At 47.0% G+C, this 22,083-nt stretch overlaps 1 protein-coding gene across 1 annotated transcript; it reads left to right on the top strand.

Moving 5' to 3' along the window:
* The first annotated feature begins 1,423 nt into the window (after positions 1 to 1,423).
* MICOS10 (mitochondrial contact site and cristae organizing system subunit 10) lies at positions 1,424 to 20,524 on the top strand. Its single transcript, XM_033159435.1, has 4 exons — positions 1,424 to 1,556; positions 14,977 to 15,024; positions 16,987 to 17,096; positions 20,273 to 20,524. The coding sequence occupies exons 1-4, from the start codon at positions 1,490 to 1,492 to the stop codon at positions 20,279 to 20,281; spliced, it is 234 nt and encodes a 77-aa protein (XP_033015326.1). The 5' UTR covers positions 1,424 to 1,489; the 3' UTR covers positions 20,282 to 20,524.
* The last annotated feature ends 1,559 nt before the right edge of the window (positions 20,525 to 22,083 follow it).

Raw genomic sequence — 22,083 nt, 5'->3', positions numbered from 1 at the left:
TGGGAGTGGGGAGGAAGCAGAAGAGAAGAATCCCCCACCATTAGAGCCTATGCCATAATTTGTAGCCAGGCTAAAGCTTGCAAGTTGTGTCCAGTTATAATCATAATTTAAAGGCTCTCTCACCTACCTGGAGAATCAAGACCTTCCCTTGCCACCTGTGGGAGCTGGGGAGGAGACAGGCAAACCTGGAGACTTCAGGTCAGTCCTGAAGGTCTGGCAACCCTAGGTACAGACTTGGTGGGTCAGTGTTTCTGTCTGATTGGTTACAACCATCAGCAGCCAGTGAGAATAGCACAAGACCTTGAGAATGTATTGATATTTACAAAATATTTTTTAATGACATGTTATTACCCTCCAATATCAGTAATGGTTCATTGTGCATTGTGGATGCACTGACCCAAATTGTATTTAGTGTGTTCAGTTTTAATTATCATGCAGTTGCTGTTTCCTTTTAATTTTGTTATTTTAATATGTTACTGGAATATATACTTTTGATTGAATAATGAATATCATATATATATATATATATATATATATATATATATGGAGGGTGATACTTTTACACACACTCCCCACCATCTCACAAATACAAGTAAGGACATTCTTGGTGTATTTGTAACTTCCTTTTCTTTAACACCAACAATTGCAGATTAACTTGCACATCACTCTTCTCTGCCATCTGTATGTCAAACTGAAGCTAAATTGAGTTTGCTTTTTTTACAAGTAGGGATATTGTTTTTACTGTTTATTTAAAATATGAATATATATGCGACAGAAAGAAAGTAGAAATATGTAATTGAATGTATATCCTTTTATTTAACCCCTCCAGCTCCAGCTAGCTCAGGGTACATAACAATCTACCCAGTCACCCATACATTTGTTTAATCTTTACAACAACCCCGCGAGGTAGTGTAGGCTAAGTGGCTGGCCTTACCTCACCTATTGAGATCCACGGATGTGGGGATTTGAACCCAGAACCACCATATGCCCTTGCCCAACAAAGTAACCAAAGTAACGTGGTGGGTTTGTTTTTGATCTGCATTTACATTCGTATCTTCGAAAAGAGGGTTTGTAAATACAACACAATAAAACTGACGGGTCTGAAGGGCCACGGGTGCCTTCTGGAGAGGAAGATGCCCGCAGATTACAATAAACGAGGCCTGCAACCTAGGATGCCTCTTTCATCCTAGCCTTTCTCTTTCGGGCCTAGCCGGTTTCCGCCCCAAGGTCAAGCCTCCGGCCCAGGTTGCTAAGGTTACCCCTGGTTACCCTTGGCAACGGGAGACAGTTCTGCCGGGTGGGGCAGCGGAAGCTAAGGACGCGGAAACGGATAACCTCTTTCGTCCTCTCCTTTCAACTCCTTTGGACGCTCGCGAGAGCCGCCCGGTGTCAGCTACAGCAGCGGTAGCTCTCGCGAGACTTACGCCTAAGGAGGCGGGCGGGAAGGCTGAGTGGCAGCTCGCGGAGGGAGCAGGAGGCGGTGGCCAAGATGGCGTCGGAGGGTGATTTGGGCAGGAAGTGGGACCGGTGCTTGGCTGACTCCGCCGTCAAGCTGGGTAAGGGGGCGAGGGTGGGAGCTGTGGAATAGAGAGCGGGAGGGGGCTCGCCCTGTGTCTAGGGTGTGGTGCTGAGGGGGAGGAAGGCCTGGGTTAAGGAAGGGGCAGCCCTTGCTCTAGGCCCTGCTCAGGTTATCCTCGCCTGGCGTGAGGCCTCGTGCATTTAGCAGCCGTGTCCTTAGGATTAGAGGGTCGGTGCCTGGCTTGCCAATAAATCGTCGTGCTGCAGGGATAAGTTATTTATGCACACACGCAGTTTTCAAAGGCAATTTTAAGGAGTTGCAATGCACCCAAAACATAAAAAACAACAAAATTCTTAAATACGGCAGGAAAAATAAATATCTGCCTTGCTTTCCACCGGATCCTGCCTCCATTCATTCTTCTCTGACCGATCATGGTTAGGGGACTCAGAGTCCCATGGGGAGTTGGGCAGCAAAGCCAAACCCCAGTTTTTACATCAATTTCAAAAGTTTCCCCAAAAGCAATTTTGAAGCCCACCCAAACCCTGCAGCTGACTTCTCAGGAGCCAGTCTTAAGAAGGTGCAGCCCCCCTATGTTGTATTGTGTGCTGGTAGCCTTGAGGAGACAAGTATTTTCAGAAATATTGTGAATAAAACTGCCAGTGTTTGTAGCTGCTTTATTGGGGGGGGGGTCCATGGTGCTGTGTCCCTACTTTTGTCTGAGAAATGTGGGATAGTATAGAGCTGAACCTGGCAGCTATGTGCTCCACTTGGACCATACAGCGCTAGCCTTCAAACGGCCTGTCACTGGAGACAGTCAGTCAAAGTTTGTGTATAGGAATTGAATAACTGTGGAGCCACCAATATTGTTTCATTGTGTTTTGTCTGCTGAATAGCTTTCCTTGCAGTTAAAACGGCTATAATGCACACTGAAAAGGATTGTCTTCTTCTGCTGTAACAAGAATCATGCTGTCAGGGTGTGTTTACAGGTCTAGTGGAGGCATAGTTCATTGGCTGAGTGCCTGTTTTGCATGGCAGACATCACATGTTCAATTCCTAGCATATCCAAATAAAAGGATTGTGGGTGAGCCAGTCTGGGAAAGACTTTGAGATTCTGCTGCCTGCAAGAGTGGGCGGTAATGTTCAATTACAAAATAACAGCAATATGTGTATCATTTCTGTAATATTTAGCCGTTTGAACACACCATCAGTCCTGTAAGGTGGGAGAGCCCTCAGTATGGGGGTGGGGATAATGGTGTGAGAGTGATTTGCCTAAAGCCACCTGGCTTTGTCCTTGAGCTTGGCAGAGGTGAAATCAAAACTAATAACTGTAGATCTGTGGTGTTATCTTTTAGCTACCACTCCCAATTCCTAGTTGATGGGGCCATTGCAGGTTGTTGATGGTAGGGGGTAGGTTCACTTCCAACCAGTGGTGCACCTGGCTTCCTATATTTATTTTATTTGTTGCATTGCATTTATATCCCATATTTTTCTCCAAGGAGCTCACAGTGACATACATACCCCCCATTTAATCCTCACAACAACCTTGTGTGAGGTAGGTTAGGCTGAGAGGCAGTGACTGGCCCAAGGTCACCCAGTGACTTTCATGACTGAGTGAGGATTTGAACACTGATCTCTTAGGCCTTAGTCCAACACTAATCAGTACACCACACTCACTCTCATGTATCTGAAGAAGTATGCATGCACACGAAAGCTCATACCAAGAACAAGCTTAGTTGGTCTCTAAGGTGCTACTGGAAGGATTTTTATATTTTATATTTTTATTTTGTTTTGACTATGGCAGACCAACACGGCTACCTACCTGTCTCATGAACCAATCCTCTGACACTGAACAACAAAGGTTTTGCAGGGGATACACTGTATGACTAAAGTTGGAGGATTCTTTGTGATGTATGAGAGAGATAGACCCCTGTCTCATAGTGACAAATCATTTTGCTACTAGTAGTCACCATAGAGCTTTTGGAATTTCAAAAAGTGCTTCACCTGACATTCTCTTGTAATGCTTTACATTTACAACAAGCCTGTGAGGTAGTCCAGTGTTATCTTAATACAGTATTGCAGTTTGGGGACTGAAAGGGGAGTTGCTTTCCTAAGGTCACCTAGCAATAACAAGTTTACTGCGAGTGTGAAGTTTGCTCTGGGGGGGGGGGGGGCACACCTACCTACTGGGGAGAGGTTTTCCCCATGGATTTTCTGCTTGACACCTGTTAAACACGTCCATCTGTCAAACAAAATGGTGACCATCTGAGGCACAGGAATGGGACAACATCCAATGTGAATGGGTTGTGTGTGAATTCTACTAGAGTAAACCCATTGAAATTAATAACTGACTAACCAAGTTCACTTATTTCAGGGGGCCTATTCTGAGTAGAACTTAGTTTGCAGGAGACTGGGGTGTTGTTGAGCGTTTTGGATTTCTCCTGAGGTGTGATGTGAGGAGGAACCTGCCTAACTGAGATCCGTGTTGGTGCAGTAGATGGTGTGTATGTTGGATTTCTGCTGGGAAAATCTGGGTTCAAATACCAACTCAGCTATGAAGTTCTGCCTTGGGCGGATCACATTTAGCGTAACCCACCTCACAGTAGGGGGTAGAGAAGGCAGTTGCTCTCATGTCCTGCTTATAGGCCTTTGGTGGGCCTCTGTGAGAACAAGATGCTGGACTAGTTGGGCCATGTTATGATCCAGCAGTCAGTTGGCTGTGAAATGGAGACCTGAAGGGTAGGTGAAGCAGTGGGTCTGTGTTGAGACACAAGGAAGCAATAGTTGGGAATAGCTGAACTTAATTACTATCTTAGTACAGGCAGAGAATGAGTTCAAACTAATATGTAGATTCCCCACCAGCCCCTTCTTCCCTCTGGTTCCTATCACCTCCATCTTGTCAAAGGGTTTTCTTAGCTTGGCTGCCTCTTGGGATTTCTTTCCAGTCTTTGACCTGCCCTGCAAAGCTATTACTGTCTTTAGGACCTGTGTGATCGTATTAATCCCAGCCAAATTAAAACATTTCCCCTTCACTGAGCACTTAGAAAGTTTGTGAACATTCTATGCCATCATGTCAACTTAGCCAATCTGCATTGGAAGCCGCAAATGCTGTATAATAGGTGTCCTTCGCCCAGTCTTTGGCGTGCTCATATCTGGGCTTGGTTTTGCTTTGGGGGTCATTAAGTTGATTTGTTTTCGTTGTCACTGATGAGCATTAGTGTGAAGAGGTTGGGACTCTGCCCTCTTTCCCAAGGTAGGAGGGTGGAAGGTGGCTGCCTCCTGATGTGTCTTGATTCTCCTACACTCATACACTGAAAACCTCCCATGAACCCCTTTGAAATGAGAATTGTGCAACATGTTCCCAGTAATATTGCGCCCAGCGTTGGCTGCGGTTTTGAGGTTTCTGTTTGCAGCCAACTCCCCTGTTCCCATACCGGGAGAAAGTGCTTTTAAGTTTTGTGTTATAAGACCTGTTTACATGCAAGTGGGGTGGGTAAGAAGAGCAAGAAGAAATAACAATGATCCAGTTTGAATTGCAAATGAGTTAATAATCGGATTTGTGCTTGCTGTTGCAATTTTCTTCTCCTCTGGCTTCTTCTGGGTAGGTATTAATTTGATTTTAAATGAGCAGGTGTTTCATGCTTTGTAAGAGGGATTGAGGATGTGATAAGAAGGTTTCTGGGTTGATAAACAACCTAAGTAGAATCCTGCTGGATCAGGCTAAAGAGAAACCATCTCTGGTCCAGCATCCTGTTCATAGCAGTGGCCCACTAGATGCCTCCAAAAAGCCCAAAAGGAGAGTATGGAGGCATCGGCTATCCTTAGGAAGATCGAAAGCTGCCTTCTTCCAAGACAAAGCATTGGTCCATCTAGCACAGTACACTGACTGGCACATCAGGGTCTCAGACAGGACTCTTTCCCATTCCTCCTGGAGATTTGAAACCGGGACCTTCTGAATGCAAAGTGGATACCCCACCGCTGAGCTATGGCCCTTCCTTTAGAACACATAGGAAGTTGCCTTTGACTGAGTCGTCCGTCTTATCTAGGGTAGTTCTGTCTATGTTGACTGACAGCAAGTCTCCAGAATTTCAGACAGGACATTCCCAGCCTATCTGGAGATGATGGGAATTGAACCTGGGGCCTTCTGCATACAGTGCAGGTGCTCTTCCACTGAACTGTGGCCCATGTTTGTCCCTAGCACCTGACAGTCATAGGTAAATTGTGTCGGAAGATGAAGGGACAGTTTAGTGATTGATAAGACTTCCCCTTCATGAACTTGTTGTAATCCTTTAATAAACCATCTACAAAGTATTGATGGATATTGTCAGAGTTTAGAGCAATTCCATATTCAGACATCTTTAAAACAAAGCATAATCACACAACAAAGTGCCTGTGGATCAGTGCCCAAATTCCCCTAAGTGCCAGGCGCATTTTGTGATTGGCACAGGCCCAGTTGCAACCATTTGGAGATCTCTGGGTGGTTGCTTGGTTGGTGACTGACAACCTGCCTGGCCCTTCCAGCTTTCTTAAGCAGGTAAGCAGAAGAGCTTATTTATTGCATTTATATGCGTACTTCTGCATCTTGAGAGGTGGGTTTGGTGAGCCCCTTTGTGCACAGCAAATTTCGAGGCTGCTGAATTAGATGTGTGTGTGTGTAAGCTCTTGGGTTTCACAGAGTTCACAGTAAGATGGAGTGATGAAGACTTCTGTGGAATGTGAGAGCTTGCATCAATCTGAAGCCGTCCCATTTAAAAAGCCAGCATTTGACTTATTTGTGGCTGCTACTGCAGCTGTCCCTTCTACTACAGGGTATTTGGTTTAACACCTTACTCCTCATCCCCACCAGTAACCAAGCTTAAGTACTGCATTTGCCTTTGTTTGCCCCTTACTACCCACCCACCTCTTTTCTGTTTTTGCTGGCCAACAGCTTGGGAAGAAGTAGCCTTTTGCAGATCTTCATAAAGAGACATGTTATCTTGATGGTGTTTTTGGCCTACAAATCCCATGATCCCTAGCTAGCAGGACCAGTGGTCAGGGATGATGGGAATTGTAGTCTCAAAACATATGGAGGGCAAATTTTGAGGAAGACTGTTCTAGATGCTACTTAACCACAACTCTCATTACATCCTTGGCTATTGGCCATCCTTGCTGAGGCTGGGAGTTGTAGTTCAGCAACATCTGCAGGGCCAAAACTTGCCCACACCGGTTCTAGATGGATCATTTGTCTCACCTGGTAGAGTACAGTGGTATCTCGGGTTAAGAACATAATTCGTTCTGGAGGTCCGTTCTTAACCTGAAACTGTTCTTAACCTGAAGCACCACTTTAGCTAATGGGACCTTCTGCTGCCGCTGCGCCGCTAGAGCAAGATTTCTGTTCTTATCCTGAAGCAAAGTTCTTAACCTGAAGCGTTATTTCTGGGTTAGCGGAGTCTGTAACCTGAAGCGTCTGTAACCTGAGGTACCACTGTATCTGATATAGTAACTATCCATGATGGTTATGTTCTGGCTTCACAGTCAGAGACAGCAGTGCTTCTGAATACTGGTTGACTGGTCCACAGCAGTGGCAAACAGTCGGATGATCGATTCTTGCCTCTGTGTGAGGCTGCAATAATGAGGGAACCATTGAGAGATGGGGCCTGTTGTGCTAATGAGGGAACCATTCAGCATCTGACACTGTTGCCCTTGTCCTGGTTGAGGGTTTCCCACAGGCATTGGCTTGGCCGCTGTGAGAACAGGAGCCTGGACTAGATGCACCATTGGCCTGATCCAGCAGGCTCCTCTTAAGTCCTATCCTCATAAGCAGGGGAAATATCTTAGGTTTGCAGGCTGCCCTCACAATAAACTGCTGCAGAGGAGCATGTAGATGCCCTGTTGGTGTGCATGCCCCCAGCTCTTGCTTGAACCAAACACACGCCTTGTTCTGAGGATTGCGCAAGGCAATTGACTCAATTTTTCCCAACCGAAGCCCTGCCAGAGGTTTCCCAGCGGGAGTTTCTCACCGCCTGCTTGAACTGGGCCAGAGTCGTGTTTAGGCACAGGCACTTGGCCCAGAGCGTGAAAGGGAGCAGTGATGCTTATTTCACAAGTATCAGGAATTAATGACATGCACGCACAGAGCCAGGGCCGCAGTTGCAGAGGTAAGCATAAATGAGCTTTGCCTGGTTGACAGTGGCATTCCAAACCCACCAGGGCCCGCATGATTCTCTGGGAACACTTTCTGATTTCTTTTTTTGCTGAATCCAAACGTGCAGGCCTGGTAGATCCTTAAGATATAACACCATTTATAAATAAAAGTCCATATATTTATTCAACAAATGTTGTTATATATTTTTTAAAAAAGCAAAACATGACTTGCAAAAACTTCAGGAAAACAAGCAACAAGGCAATAAAACATTTTTTTATTTAGATTTCCCCAGAGTATCCTGAAAATACATTATGAAAATCTGTATTCCCATACATAGAACGGTATACTTCTGTAAAACATGTTCTTATAAAGTGATCCACAAGAACATGCTTTACAGATGTATACTGTTCTATGTATGGGGATACATCTAAATTTCAGACATCTAACTCTGAAAAAAGTGTGGGGGGGTGCTTGGTTTGCTGGATGGTTTGCTGCTCTTTCTGGTAAGCTGCTACTGGGGCAGGTGCAAAGTGCCTGCAGAGGTCCTTGGTTGGTTTTTTTTTAAAAGGAAAGTGTTATGTCCAATCTTAGTCCTACCCACAGTAGACCCACTGGAATTGGTGGGCCTGAGTGCTTTAATTTCAATGAGTCTACTCCGACTCCAAGTAGGGCTAACACTCTAAACCTTATTTGGCCTGAAAACTCTGGGTTGTATCTCATGTTAATCCTACTCAGAGTGGAGTGGACCCATTGAAATGAATGGGTCTAGGTAAGCTGTGTCCATTAATTTCAATGAGTCTACTCTGTTGTTTGATACAACCCTCTTCGCCTCCAGTTCTTACCCAGAATAAGTTTCAGTTTATCAGGAGCCTTGGAGAAAAGCTGTCTCCTGTTTTGCTGTTATAACTGGAGGTGGGAAGTGAACTTGATAGCTTCTCCTGATGAAGTGTGATGTGAAAGGCATCCCTGTTGCGTATGCTGAACACATCCCTGTTCAGCAGCGGCAATGCCACTGCTGAGAGGTGGGCTGTTTTTCCCGGTGGGGTGGGCACAATTCCACTCCACTTCCACAAAAGGAGCTGCGAGCTGAAACAGCCCTTCCTCACCTTTGGGGGTTGGACTGGATGGCCCTTGTGGTCTCTTTCAACTCTATGATTCTATGATTCTATCTTTCAAAAGCAGTGAGGTTGGCCTGTTTTGAAGTTGTCATAGTGGTGGGTTTTGAAACACTTTAAAGAAGGATGTGATCTAAGGCGCTTTAATCCGCTTGTCGCTGGGCAAGTGACTACGAGAAAGCTGCTCCTTTCCAGGCAAGCATATCTGATGGCTCCCTTCTGGGCACCCACTCCTTTGCAAGCCATGTTGTCCTTGTAGAGCCATGCCTGTACATGAACTGACAATGGCCTGCAAGTTCATAAATTGCCCGCTCCTCTCCGGAAGACACTAATGTGCCTTTCACCTCTAATCCTTTGTTTGTTTTGACATCTTGGAACAAAACACTTCAAACTATTAAATATTCCTTTCAAAACACAGCTTTTTAAATTATAAGGGTTTTCTTTTGAGGGTGAGGAGGTGATCAACTTGACCTTCGATTGTACTTTACTGTACTTTAGGGGATTTTCTGCTTCTATAGTCAGAGATAACCACTCAGATAGAGCTAAATGTAGGGTTGCCATACTTCTGGAATTACCGGTATTCAGCCCCCTTAAGCTGTGCCCAGATGGAAATATCCGGGAAAACAACCTTGGGCAAAGGATTTTCACTTTTTTAAATATGGCAACCTTAGCTAAATGGAGCTTCCAGGTTTGGGTTGGCCACTGTGAGAACAGGATGCTGGACTAGATGAGCCATTGGCCTGAGCCAGCAAGCTTTTCTTAGGTTCTTAAGAGACCAATCTGTTCTCTTCTTGTAGGTGGGTGGAAGGTAATTAGGAGAAGTCTTATTCAGCATCTGTTCATCTATTAAGCGGTGGGATAAGGGGGGGCAATAAAGGGGGGTGCTGTCTGGCTTCCCAACAGCTGCAGCTGTGGGGGTCCGATGCCTGGGGAGAAGGAAAGCTTTGAGGATCGGTTCTGTGGGAGTGAAATAATACTGCGGGTTGCTTTGAAGTCTGAAGCTGGAGCAGAGAGTCTGGGAAATTGCCTGTGCCCCTGTATTCCTTCAGTTCTCAAACCCAATTCCGACTAGCTGGCATAAGTCTACAAACCGGAAAATACATGGTGACTGCAGAACTTGACTGATTTGGAAGACCAAATCAGTGTCATGCTGATCAGAACTGTATGAAGTAAAACTCTTAACAGCCAGTTTTGGTGGCAAATGCAGGGGTGGGGTGGGGAGAAAAAAGGAGGCATCTGCATGCTCGGGGGGGGGGGACCCCAAGATTTGCAGTGGTTAGAGTGTCGGAGTAAGACCTGGGAGACCAGGGTTCAAATCCCCACCTGGCAAAGAAGCTCACTGGGGTGTGACTTTGGGGCCAGTCACTGCCTCTCAGCTTAAACTACATCACAGGGTTGTTGCGGGGATTAAATGAGAGGGAGAACCATGAATGCCATCTTGATCTCGTTGGGGGGGGGGGGAGGGATATATGTTCAGTAAATAAACAAGTGCAAGACATATTTTATAAAGGAAACCCAAGGGGCAATCTTATTCACAAATAGCCCAGTACAAAGCAGTAAACTTAGCAGCCAAGGGATGTTGAATTTCAGTTGTAAAGGAAAAATTATGGTGGGGGGAAAGAGCAGAATGGAGTGTACTGGAAGAGGGCAAAACTGGCTTTCTAGAACACTGAGTAGCAGCACCTTGGTGAAGGATAAACCTGCATGATTTTGTTGCAAATCTCACTTGTGTGCATTAAAATATGGCCAGAAGATAACGTCCATTTGACCAATGCTTATATATTAAAAGAATGCAGATTAATTGGCTCAGCAAACTTGACATTTGGCAGGATTGCAGCTGTTGGGAAAGGGTCTTCTATCTTTTATTTTTTGAGGAGGTGGGAGGAAAGGGGTGAATTGACAAGAGGCCTTAAAGAAAAACCCAATTTTTATGAAATTGGAATGACATTGTATATGCCAATGGCTAGTGTAGCACGTGCCTTTGGTTTGGGGAAAAACTTTGGATGTAATTCATCTTTCTGTGTCATTGCTCCATTTGCAATACTTACAGATGGTGCAACAGTAAAATTTGGAGGTGAAATTAATCTGTGGCAGAGAAGATTGGCGTTGAGGAAAGAAGTTATGACCTGGCTGAACTGATTTTAAAATCCAATTTGAGGCTCTCCCAATGTGCTGGCTGGGAATTGTACTCCAAAACATCCAGACAGCACCAAGTTGGTAAAATTCAGTGTGTTTCATTCAGGAACATTCCCCGTGCATTAATGGGACCCACAAATGGTGTGTGAGGCCCTGAGTGCCAGGTCAATTGGATGGGGTTGCCCGGAAGGCCCATTTCCTCCAGGCCAAGTGGCTGAAGCCATCTCAAAGAAGAAAAGCCCTTTCCTCGAGTCTTCCCCTCCTCTTGTGCCTCTCCTGGCTCTGGAGAGAGGGAGGGAGAAGCTGGAGGGGGGTCTGGGACTGCAAGATATTTGGCTTTTATTCCCTGTCCGTTTGTTTTCCTTGTAAGCGAGAGCTTTCATCTTTTATTGTTATGAAGTTAAAGGCTGGCCTGGAGGTGCCGGTCTTTAGTGGAAACAGCTGCCTGATGCAGTCCCTCGATGTCCCCTCGGTCAGGTGGGAGGCCCTTCTGGAGCAGCGCCTTGCCCTCTTAAAAGGAAATTGAGCGTGCAGCTCCCCAAAACGGCAAAAGCCATCGGCTGGTGTGGCTTTTTGCCTCTTTGCTGGTCCCTTTGTACAGTACCATCCATAACCAAACTGGCAACTTGGCCATTTCACCTCTAGGGACTTCTCTTGGATGATACTCATTCGTTCCAGCAGCGTTTGTGTCTAGGAAAATCCCCAGTGGGGTTGGACACACACGGCTTCGAAAGATTGACTCAAACTCCCCTTTGCTTTCTTGGCGACATTAAGGAGATGACCGCAGAACCACAACAACCTCCTGGTTGGATGAAGAACTGTCCACAGCAACAGTTTCATAGATCTTAATTCCTGTCTGTGCTTTGAATTTGGGGTGTGCGTGTGTCTGCTGAATTGCAGGCCGAAACTGTCCTAGATAGAAATCATTTGAACTGTGCAGCTGACAGGGGAGGGGGGAACATTTGCAGCATTTTATTCTCAATAAAGACTGGTGTTGCCCTCCATTATAACCCTTGGCATGTGACATCAGTCTTTACGGCCCTCCAGGTTGCAGTGGGAAGCTGGATAGGACATTCTTGAAAATCTGCCAAAGTTGCCTGACCCTCACATCCTCTGCCCCGGAGCTGTGGGGCCATTCCCATAAGAAGCTGCCCTGTTCTTGAAGCCAGCATTTCCTGCCTCACCCGCTCCAGCCTTCACCAACCCTGTGCCCTTGTAGATGTTGCTGGGCTACGTCTCTCATCAGCCCCACCCAACACACCCCATGCTCAAGGATTTTATTTAGATGATATCTTGCTCTGAATCTATTCATGGAGGATAAGGTTATCAATGGCTACTAGCCATGATGTTTGTGTTCTGCAGGCTCTTACGTTCACTCCTAAATCATTTGGAGGGCACCAGTTTGATCTACTTAGAATGATCTAGTTGTCCCCTCCCCCAAGCTCTGTGGTTATCGTATTCTGGGCAATCATCGGACATTGGTTTTTCCCTAACAGGATGGAAAATGGTAACAGAAGCAACTGTTTAAATGTCGGCGTTAGCGTGATGCACAGTCCATCTCCCATGTAAACCATTTCTCATTGATTAGCTAACTTGTTTAGGTTGGCAGATGGGGAGAGAGAGAAGCCATCCTTGAGCAGGAAGTCTAAGCCTGGACCGCAGCATGACTTGCTGAGCTGGACAGTTTGAACGAACGCCCATCTCCTCGGTTCTCCCCCACTCCACCCCACCCCAGTTCTGCGTGTTGAAATAATTATTTTCTCTAAACAGCCTGATTTCCAGCAGTGGTACTCAAGAAAGAAAGGAAAGGCAATCTGTAGCAAGGGAAGGAGTTTGTTTGAGCCTTGGGTCAAGGGGGCCAAACAGTTTGTGCTTTTGATGGTAATTTGGGTTTAATAGCATAAACACCCTCTCCACACCCCCAACACCAGCTGTTCCATGGAGAAGCTGGAGTAGGGTGTGGAGACATCAGTCGTTGCTAATAGTCATTCGTGACTTGATGCCTGCTTGACTACAAACTCTAGGTGCGCCCCGTGGCCCCCCCCCCGGCATCTTTTTAAAATTAAATTTATTTTCTAATTTTAAAATTACAAACCCACAAAAATCATGCTTCTAGCTGTGTGGTAACACTGGTTGCAGTATCCAATCGCACCAGTTGAAAAGTTCTGTAATGTGAGGGAGGCGATGACTATGCTCTGCCTCCATGGTTGGAAGCAGCAATGCATCTACAGGATGGGAAAGGGCTCTTGTGCTCGAATCCTGCTTGCGGGTTTCCCTTTGGGGCATCTGGTGAAAATGTGATGCTGGACTGCCTGACCCAGCAGGCTTTCCTTAATAATCTTTATGGTAGATAATATCCTGTCATCTCTTCTGTCTTGCCAGGAATCGGCTTGCAGTATCTCACAATCCTGGGGCACACCATCTCAATATGATTTCAGATCTTGTCTGCCCTGTGCCCCGCTGCCAAGATAAACAATGAGTTCCCGTAATAGATTCAGTTTAACCTAAGCTGTGTAAGATACCATCTAAATAAAATCTCAGGAAGAACTTCCTGCAAAATCCACACACTGTATCGATCTGTGGCATCTTCTTCCAAATCCAAATCTATGACTTACGTTGACATATAAATGGAGCTAGGGACTCTACTGCAGGAGGGGGTGCCAATGCTTAGCTTCGGGACGTGGCAGTGTTCCAGAGCATGGGCAGAGTGTGCTTGCTTTACAGCTGCCATGAACATTAAACCAGCCATGTCGGTTTGGGGCCTTGCACGCTCAATTTCCTTTTAAGAGGGCAAGGCGCTGCTCCAGAAGGGCCTCCCACCTGACCGAGGGGACATCGAGGGACTGCATCAGGCAGCTGTTTCCACTAAAGACCAGCACCTCCAGGCCAGCCTTTAACTTCATAACAATAAAAGATGAAAGCTCTCACTTACAAGGAAAACAAGCAGACAGGGAATAAAAGCAGAGCAAAGGGCCCCCCTTTGATTCCCACCTTCCCAAGCCACGATGAGTGCTAGAGGACGGACAGAGAGGCCGCAAAGGAAGCCGTTTTCCTCCGAGACGGCTCTGGGCCGCTTGGCTTGGGAATAAACTGGCCTTCCAGGCGACCCCATCCTGTTGATGCAAGGCTGAGTTAGCGCCCCACGGACCATTTGGGGGGCCCATCAATATCTGGAGAACATTTCTGAAGGCCGTCCGCTGCCTCCAGGTTTAAATCCAGAGCGAGACGTGCCGGGCTTGCCAGGGACCACAGCTCAGCGCTGAAGGAGCACACGCTTTTTGTGTAGAAGGTCCCAACGGCTCAGTCTTGGGTAGAAGGCCTGGGGAAGCCTTTGGCAGGCAGAGTAAGCACTGGGCTAGCTTGGCCAATGGCCTGATTTGGCATCAGGCATCCCTAGGACAGTGTTTTTCAACCTTTTTGAGGCAAAGGCACACTTGTTTCATGAAAAAAATCACAAGGCACACCACCATTAGATAATGTTAAAAAAATTAACTCTGTGCCTATATTGACTATATATAAAGTAATTCTCTTGAATTTTTCAATTTTTCCCACGGCACACCAGGCAACATCTCGCGGCACACTAGTGTGCCGCGGAACAGTGGTTGAAAAACACTGCCCTAGGAGGCCTGTAGCAAAACGGTAAGCACTCCGGCTTTGCATGTTAAATGTCGCAGTTTCAGTCCCTGCCGTCTCTGCTAGTAGAAGCTAATAAGCCTCTTCCTTCTGTTACTTTTTTGCACTTTTGTTGTTGTTTTTTTAAAGAAAGGGAGAGGCAGTGATGGCCACCAACTTGGAGAATAGGGCAGATTCAGGAAGATTAAGGCTATGCTCTGCCTCCACAGCTGGAGGCACCTGTGGTTCTGCATACCAGTCCCTGGAAACCATGGGAGGGGAGAGGGCTCTTGCATTTGGGTCTTGCTTGTGGGTTTCCCACTGGAGCATCTGGTTGGCCGCTGTGAGAACAGGATGCTGGACTAGATGGGCTATTGGCCTCATCCAGCAGCATCTTCTCATGCCCTGTAACGAAAAGTATGGTTCCCTTGAGGGCATGTGGGGCTCTGCTAACTCTTTCCTTCCTCTTGCAGGTGCTGGCTTTGGGTTGGGTGTCGTCTTCTCGGTCATCTTCTTCAAAAGTAAGTGATGGGTAGCTGCCAGGTGCATATCCCGCTTCCGCTCCAGGTGCTTGTCTTCCTGACATCCATTCTGAGGGGACCTTGTTCCACCATCCCTCCCTTTATGCTTTTGGATATTGGCCGGCCAGTGAAGATGGCAGGGCAGCAGGGACCCATAGCTTAGCGGCAGAGCACTTTGTTTGCATGCGAAAGGTCCCAGATTCAGTCCCCAACACCTCCCGTTAAAAAGATCAGTTAGGCAGCTGATGACGAAGACACTTCTGTGCCTGAGATCCTGGAGCTCCACTGCTGACCAGAGTTGGAAATATTGGGCGAGTTCAACCACTTCCCCAATCTGGTGGCTCTCCAGTGGTTGCTGGGAGCCCCACATCCTGTGAGCCCCCAGCCAGCACAGCCACAGGGTCAGGGATGACCAGGGACGTGTTAGTAACTCTCTATGTGTGTTTTGCAGCCTAAGTTTCAAAGGCAGGTTTACTAGCCCCTTCTAAATAAAGATCCTGCTCACAACGTACTGTGGTATTTGCTTTCTCTAAATAAAAGCTGCCTTGTTGACATCAGGATGGGATTTGAGCACACGGGAAGAGCGCTTTCCAACAGCCATTTGCAGCTTGATAAACATTTTTAATATATATTTATGCAATACCTTCCTTCTGTTTAAAAACAACAAGCACTGTGGAGCCCATCTGTGTGTTTCCCCCCCCCCCCAAGCCCAGCACCGTGACCCATTTTTAAAACAGGTTTTACTCCACCATGCATTTTGTGGGATAGGGTGGGGTGCAGGTTTTTAGGATTTGCAAACAGGGATGAGCCACTTGAAAAGATCAACCTAGTAGCTGTGGAAAGAGGATTTCTTTATAACCAGGGGCAAGGAACCTCCATTGCTTCGCCACCTTTGGAGGGGGCAATCGTGTCAGGGGTCGGCTGCTGTCAGTGGGTGGGGCCCAAGCCAGAGGTGAGTGGGGGGCCACTTCCCTCCTATTTCCTTACCAGGGGAGGGAGAGTGGCTGGAAGTGGGGGGGGGGGAGAAAAGGGTCATCCTTTCCTTCCAGCCTGCATTTTTTATATGAAATCTTAGACTCAGCACTGCACCCAGAGCTCAGAAACTGCTTGCGCTAATGAAATTCCCTGTTGCAAAATGCGCCTAAAACAATGGGAGTTTCAAACACTGGCTGTGGGGATTAAAATGGGGAGAAAAGGTGGGATATAAATACAATGCAATAAATGAAATAAACGAATAATAATTTTGTTATGGTGGTCTGCATGTGTCACCTTGTTACAATCCCTACAACAGCCCTGCGAGGCAGGGGTGTGGAACCTTTTATCAGCCCAAGTGCCCATTCCCTCACGGGCAGTCTTCTGGGGGGGTGGAAACCACATGTCAATAGTGGGCAGGGCTAGGTGCAAATGTGGACAGAGCAATCAGTGGCTTTCAGCTCTTACTAGTAGGTCAGCCTGCGGCTTCTGCAGCCTGCCTCTCCAAATGCCTCTCTATTCAGGCAAGCAAGAGTCACTTCTCCCAGTTCAAGGACATATTCCAGCTAGGCAAAAGCACTCAAGGAGAGTGGCAAGTGGGCCATTGATGGGCCACAGAACTGGGGAGAATTCCAGGGGCCACTTAGCAAGGCCTGGAGGGCCATTTCTGCTATAAGACAAATCCCTCTCAGTAATATCCCCTTTTCAGAATTAAGCCCGAGAGTTGCTTGCCTAAGACCCACCAGTGGGTCCATAACAGAGATAAGATTTGATCCAAGAACTTCCCCATTCATAGTTCAGTCCCTTAACCTCTCACTGTGTTGCTATACCAGCTATCATTGATGCCCTTGCAGAATTTCTTGTTTCGTTGAAGCATTGCTAATTATCTGGACCTTGATTCGGACCACATTTCATAGTAACATTTCCATTGTTCTTCCATTTCTGTTCTCTCTCTCTTCCTCTCTTTCCTTCCACCTTCTTTTGTTCCAGGGAAGACGTGGCCCATCACTCTTGGGTCAGGAATGGGCTTAGGAATGGCTTATTCAAACTGCCAGCATGACTTCCAGTCTCCTTACCTTCTCCACGGGCGGTTTGTCAAGGTGAGTCTGCTTTTGAGAACTCCTCTCTTTGGTCGCATTCACATAATACATTAAAAGCATTCATATACTACTTTAACTTCCCAAAAGATCCTGGGGACTGTAGTTTGTTAACTGCTAACTACGCTTTCCAGAATTCTTTAGGGGATCCATGACAGTTTAGAGTCTCTTAAATGTGCTTAAAATGTGACCTTATAGATATTTGCTTGGTCTGGGGTAGGGAGTAATTCCTAAAAGCACGGCAGGCACCGTCTGTGCCTACTTTTAAACGCCTGCTGAAAACCTTTCTATTCTGCCAGGCCTACGCTGGCAAACAAGAATACCTGTTTCCACAGTGGTTAATTGATGCCTTGTTTTTAACTTCTTTACGTTTTTATTGTATGGTTCTATGTTTTTATTGCTTTAAACCACTTTGATATATTTTTATGGAACAGCAATATACAAATCATAGAATCATATAAATCTTTTTATAATTAAATAAACTCAGGGGAAAGCGGGTAGCCTTCCAGATTTTATTTTTCTTTTAACTTAACAACTAGTGTAGTTGAGGGTATGAGGTTTGTTGGTCTAGCAGACGGCCATCTTGAAAAAGGGGCTGTGGCACACTCTCTTGTGTTTAAAAACAAACGGATGTCTTGCAGCAAAAGCTTTCACGTGCTGGAGTCGTCTGTGTCAGACGTGCAGAGCGTTCACACATTCGGCAGAAATGCACACGGCTCTTTGGGGTGGGGCGATTGTAAACAGTGGAACCAAATGGCCACGAAAAGCAAGAGGGTAGAAGTCTGTGACAATTATACATAAAGTTTAAAAGAGTGCTAGGTGGTCATAGTGATAGTTTGCAACAGCAATAATTGGGGGATAAATTTCACGTCTGTAGTCGCAGAGGAAACCCCTGGTCTTTATTTGAGCCCTCAACTAGAACTATCAAACTTGTGGACTGGGGAGTTGCATCCAGTGCTAGCCCTACTCAGAACAGACCCATTGAAGTTAATGGGCAGATCTGATTTAGGTTCATTCATTTCAGTGAGCCTATTCTAACTTAGTTGGATACAACCCAGTTTCTGATTCAGCCATTTCCCCACAGTGCAGCAGGAAACCCTGGTCTCAGTTGAGTCCCGGCGTGTAAGATATAGTTCAGCCACTTTTCTTTGGTGAGGGGGCTCTGAAGTGCTGTCTCTTCTGATATAAGTCTGGAAATGTAACAAGAGTACAGCTATGGGGCTTGGTTGCAAGAGCTTCCTGGCCTACTCAGCCAAGAGTGAGGTCCCCCCCCTCTTGTTGATTTACAGAACCCCCTTTCCCTTTCCTCATCCTCTCAGCCAAACCATCCTTGAGCCAACTTAGCCACTTTCTTGCTTGCAGGTTTCCTGCCACCTAATTCTCCCTTGAATTTTCTTTGGCAATTGCTTCTCCCTCCCTCCCTCCCTCCCTCCCTCCCTCCCTCCCTCCCTCCCTCCCTCTTGGAAATTGGCAAGCTTCGTGCTTGCCTGCCTCCCCCCTCCCAGAACCCCAAGATTTACCAACCAGAGCCTGGTGCAAAAGTCTTATTGTTAGCATTTTCGTCTAGCATCCTCTTCTCTCAGTGACCAGTCAGATACCTCTGGGAAGCCTGCAAACAGGACCTGAATGCAACAGCAATTCTGCCCACTTATGTTTCCCATCAACTGATATTCAGAAGCATTGCAGATTTACCCAGAGATCTGCCTGTTGATCCTAAACTACATTCTGCCCACCTCTCAGTCCAGCCCTCAATTGTCTGGCCTTGCACACCGTCAGTGCTAATTAGTTTGATGACTTAACTCCCAGAAAGCGTTGGTTGTGGCTTTCTTCCAAATGGGGGACTCTCTTTTCCAGTTGCTTATTCCAATTTGATGACTGGTATAGGTGGGGTGGGGGGAGAGACCCATCTAGCAGCCTCACTGTCCCGTTCCCCCCCTCCCCCGAAGAATTGAGGCCTCCAGACCACTCATCTGTCCACATCAAAACTGCGTCATGTTTCCCGCAATGTTGCGAAACGGCCGTATAAAGTTTATAACAGACTCTATTCGTGGTTTCCCTTCCTCACACAAACGCACAAAAACTCTTATGGAGGAGCAAATCGCAGAAAAGCCTCAGGCATTAATAAGCCCTCTAGTATGGCGAGTTGTGACTCTGTGCACTCAACTCTGTGTTGCTTAATATTGGGGCTTGGTGTGCATAATACTTTTTTTGGGGGGGGAGATTGTTTTGTGTAAAAAATAGAATTACAATTCATTACTGCAGGTATAATCAATGCAAATGGAGAGCTGAACAATAGAAATTCATTATCCCTTCCATCACCCTCCCTCAAAATACCTAATACAAACTCTTGATCTGCAGATATTATATTCAGAGTTTACGGAGCCTGTTACATTCCATAAAACCTATTGCTTTCTACAAAATAATAATTACTGTCTATATGGGAGCAGAGGGAAGGAGTTGATAAGGATCTCAGCTCTACAATTCTATGTTTCTGTGTCGCAGACACAAACATATATTAGCACTTCCTTTTTCTTCAAATCGTGGGGGAGCAGGGACAAAAACTGTATTCTTTTGCTCTTATCATAGAATTGTAGAGTAGGAAGGGACCATGAGGGTCATCTAGTCCAACCCCCTGCAGTGCAGGAATCTTTTTGACTGACGTGAGGGTCGAACCCACGACTCTGAGGTTAAGAGTCTCATGCTCTACTGAAATGCCACCAGGATGCAGGAATACCTGTGCATTTCCTCTTATGTGCTTGGAGACCAGGGAGTCCTCATGTCAGGGATCTAAGGGGAGGGGGAATAGCTGTGATCACAGAGCAGGAGATCCTCTCATATAAAGGTAACTCTTGGATGGCTGTGAGAGAGGATTGGACAAAGCCATGGGGAGGAGAGGGCTGTCAATGGCTAGCCACTATCGGAGGCAGCACTGCTTCCAAACCCCAGTTGCTGGAAACCACAGATGGGGAGAGGGCTCTTGTGCTCGGGTTCTGCTTGTGGGTTTCCCACTGAAGTGTCTGGGTGGCCACTGTGAGAACAGGATGCTGGACCAGAAAAGCCAATGGCCTGGTCCACCAGACTCTTGAATGTTCCTCTGTTTAAGTTCTGCAGCAGGAACAGACCTGCAATCCAAAGGCCAAATGAGTAACCGCAAGCCGTTTTTTTTTTTCTTCCACCAGGAGCAATGACGCAGGCCCGACCCACGCCTCTCTTTTGCCAGAGGAACAGCGGCACCTTGGCGATTCCTTGGGAAGGTCAAAGCGTCCTGGCCTTGAGGCAACGGCCTTTGGAAGTGCTCGGCCCGTTGCTCTTTTTTCCTGCGACACCTGGAACCAAATATCATATTTAATTTTTTTTGTAATCCCTCTTTTGGAAACAAAAATGGGGAAGGTGCTGTTCTGGAAAGTAAAATAAAAACGAGAGTCCACAAACCTTGCCTCCTGCGCCGTCTGCTGTGTGTAGAAAGGGAATGTGTGGGGTGGCTTATTTTTCCGTTTGAACTAGCAGCTGTGGCCACCTGGTTAAGTTCCCCTTTGAAAGCCTCCCCCCCCCCCCAGTGACAGCTGTCCTCTGTTCCTCTCCCACTTGCAGTCAGCCCCCGCTGAAGTTTACAGTTTGCGTTTAAAGAAAAGAAGCAGCCCCACCCCACCGATCACCCCCTTTATCTCTGCTGTAGTCTGGAGATGTCCTTTAGCAGTAGCGACTGTCTTTTTTTAAAAGAAGAAGAAGAAGAAGAAGACCAAAACTCATAAATGAGCAGGCAGATAGAAGAGGACCTGGGGGTGGGGGTGAGGTCTAGCCCTCTAGCCGGAGACATCGGCGTCCTGCACCGATGGGGAAGGAAGGTGGGGGCTTGTAGCTCAGTGCCAGATAACATGAGGAGATCCTGCTGGGTCAGGGCAAACGCTCTTCTAATCCGGCATCCTGTTCTCATAGCGGCCAGCCATGTTCCCTGAAGGGGAGCCTGGGAAGCAGGAGCTGAGTTCAAGAGCAGGGCTCTCCTCCCCCCACTTGTGATTGCAGAAACTGACACATTCAGAGGCTTCTTCCAGTGGCTGGAAGCCGCAGGAGGGGGAGCGTGCTCTTGTGTTCAAAGCCGATAGGGGACCCTCAGGCAGGCACCATCCAGTTGGGCACTGTGAGAGCAGGATGCCAGACTAGATGTGCCATTGGCCTGGTTCCTGCAGGACTCTTCTGATGTTCTGACCTGTTCTGTATGCCAAAGACACCCGATTTCAGTCTCCGCCATCCAGACAGGGCTGAGACGTAGCTGTGCCAAACTCCGGAGAGCTGCCGCTGCCTGTCAGCACTGACTGTTTCAAGCTAGTTGGGTTGAGGGTCCGACTGCTATGAGGCAGCTCCTTATATTCTTGCGCCTTAAGGGGAGAGCCGTAGCTTAGTAGCAGAGCACCTGCTTGGCATGCAGAAGGTCCCAGGTTCAATCCCCAGCAGCATCTCCCAAGTAGGGCTGGGAATGTCCTCCATTTGAAACCTTGGAGAGCTGCTGCTGGTTAGGATAGACTAGATGAACCAAGGCCCTGGCTCACTGCAAGGCAGCTTCTGGTTAAACTAGCCCTTTATTCAGAACCACGAGCACTAGAATATTACTTTAGGAGAATCAGAATTTCAGAGTTGGAAGGGGTCCCATGGGTCATCTGGTCCAACCCCCTGCAATGCAGGAATCGCAGCCCAAGAATCCCTGACGGATGGCCATCCAAACTCTGCTTAAAAACCTCCAAGGAAGGAGAGTCCACCACCTCCTGAGGGAGTCCGCTCCACTGTCCAAACAGCTCTTACTGCCAGAAAGTTATTCCTGATGTTTGGTCGGAATCTCCCTTGTAGCTCGAAGCTGTGGGTTCGAGTTCTACCTTCCAGAGCAGGAGAAAACAAGCCTGCTCCTTCTGTCCTGTGACAGCCCTTGAGATATCAGAAGATGGCTCTCATATCTCCTCTCAGTCTCCTCGTTCCCAGGCTGAACACACCCAGCTCC

Source organism: Lacerta agilis, chromosome 8, assembly GCF_009819535.1.
Source record: "Lacerta agilis isolate rLacAgi1 chromosome 8, rLacAgi1.pri, whole genome shotgun sequence".
Taxonomy (NCBI): domain Eukaryota; kingdom Metazoa; phylum Chordata; class Lepidosauria; order Squamata; family Lacertidae; genus Lacerta; species Lacerta agilis.
The sequence above is the reverse complement of the archived record's forward strand: the minus strand, read 5'-3'. Positions and strand labels throughout refer to the sequence as shown.

Coding starts and splice junctions, on each gene's coding strand:
- MICOS10 (XM_033159435.1), top strand. CDS start 1,490: ATGGCGTCGGAGGGTGATTTGGGCAGGAAGTGGGACCGGTGCTTGGCT. Junction 1,557..14,976: donor TGACTCCGCCGTCAAGCTGG/GTAAGGGGGCGA, acceptor TTCCTCTTGCAG/GTGCTGGCTTTGGGTTGGGT. Junction 15,025..16,986: donor CTCGGTCATCTTCTTCAAAA/GTAAGTGATGGG, acceptor CTTTTGTTCCAG/GGAAGACGTGGCCCATCACT.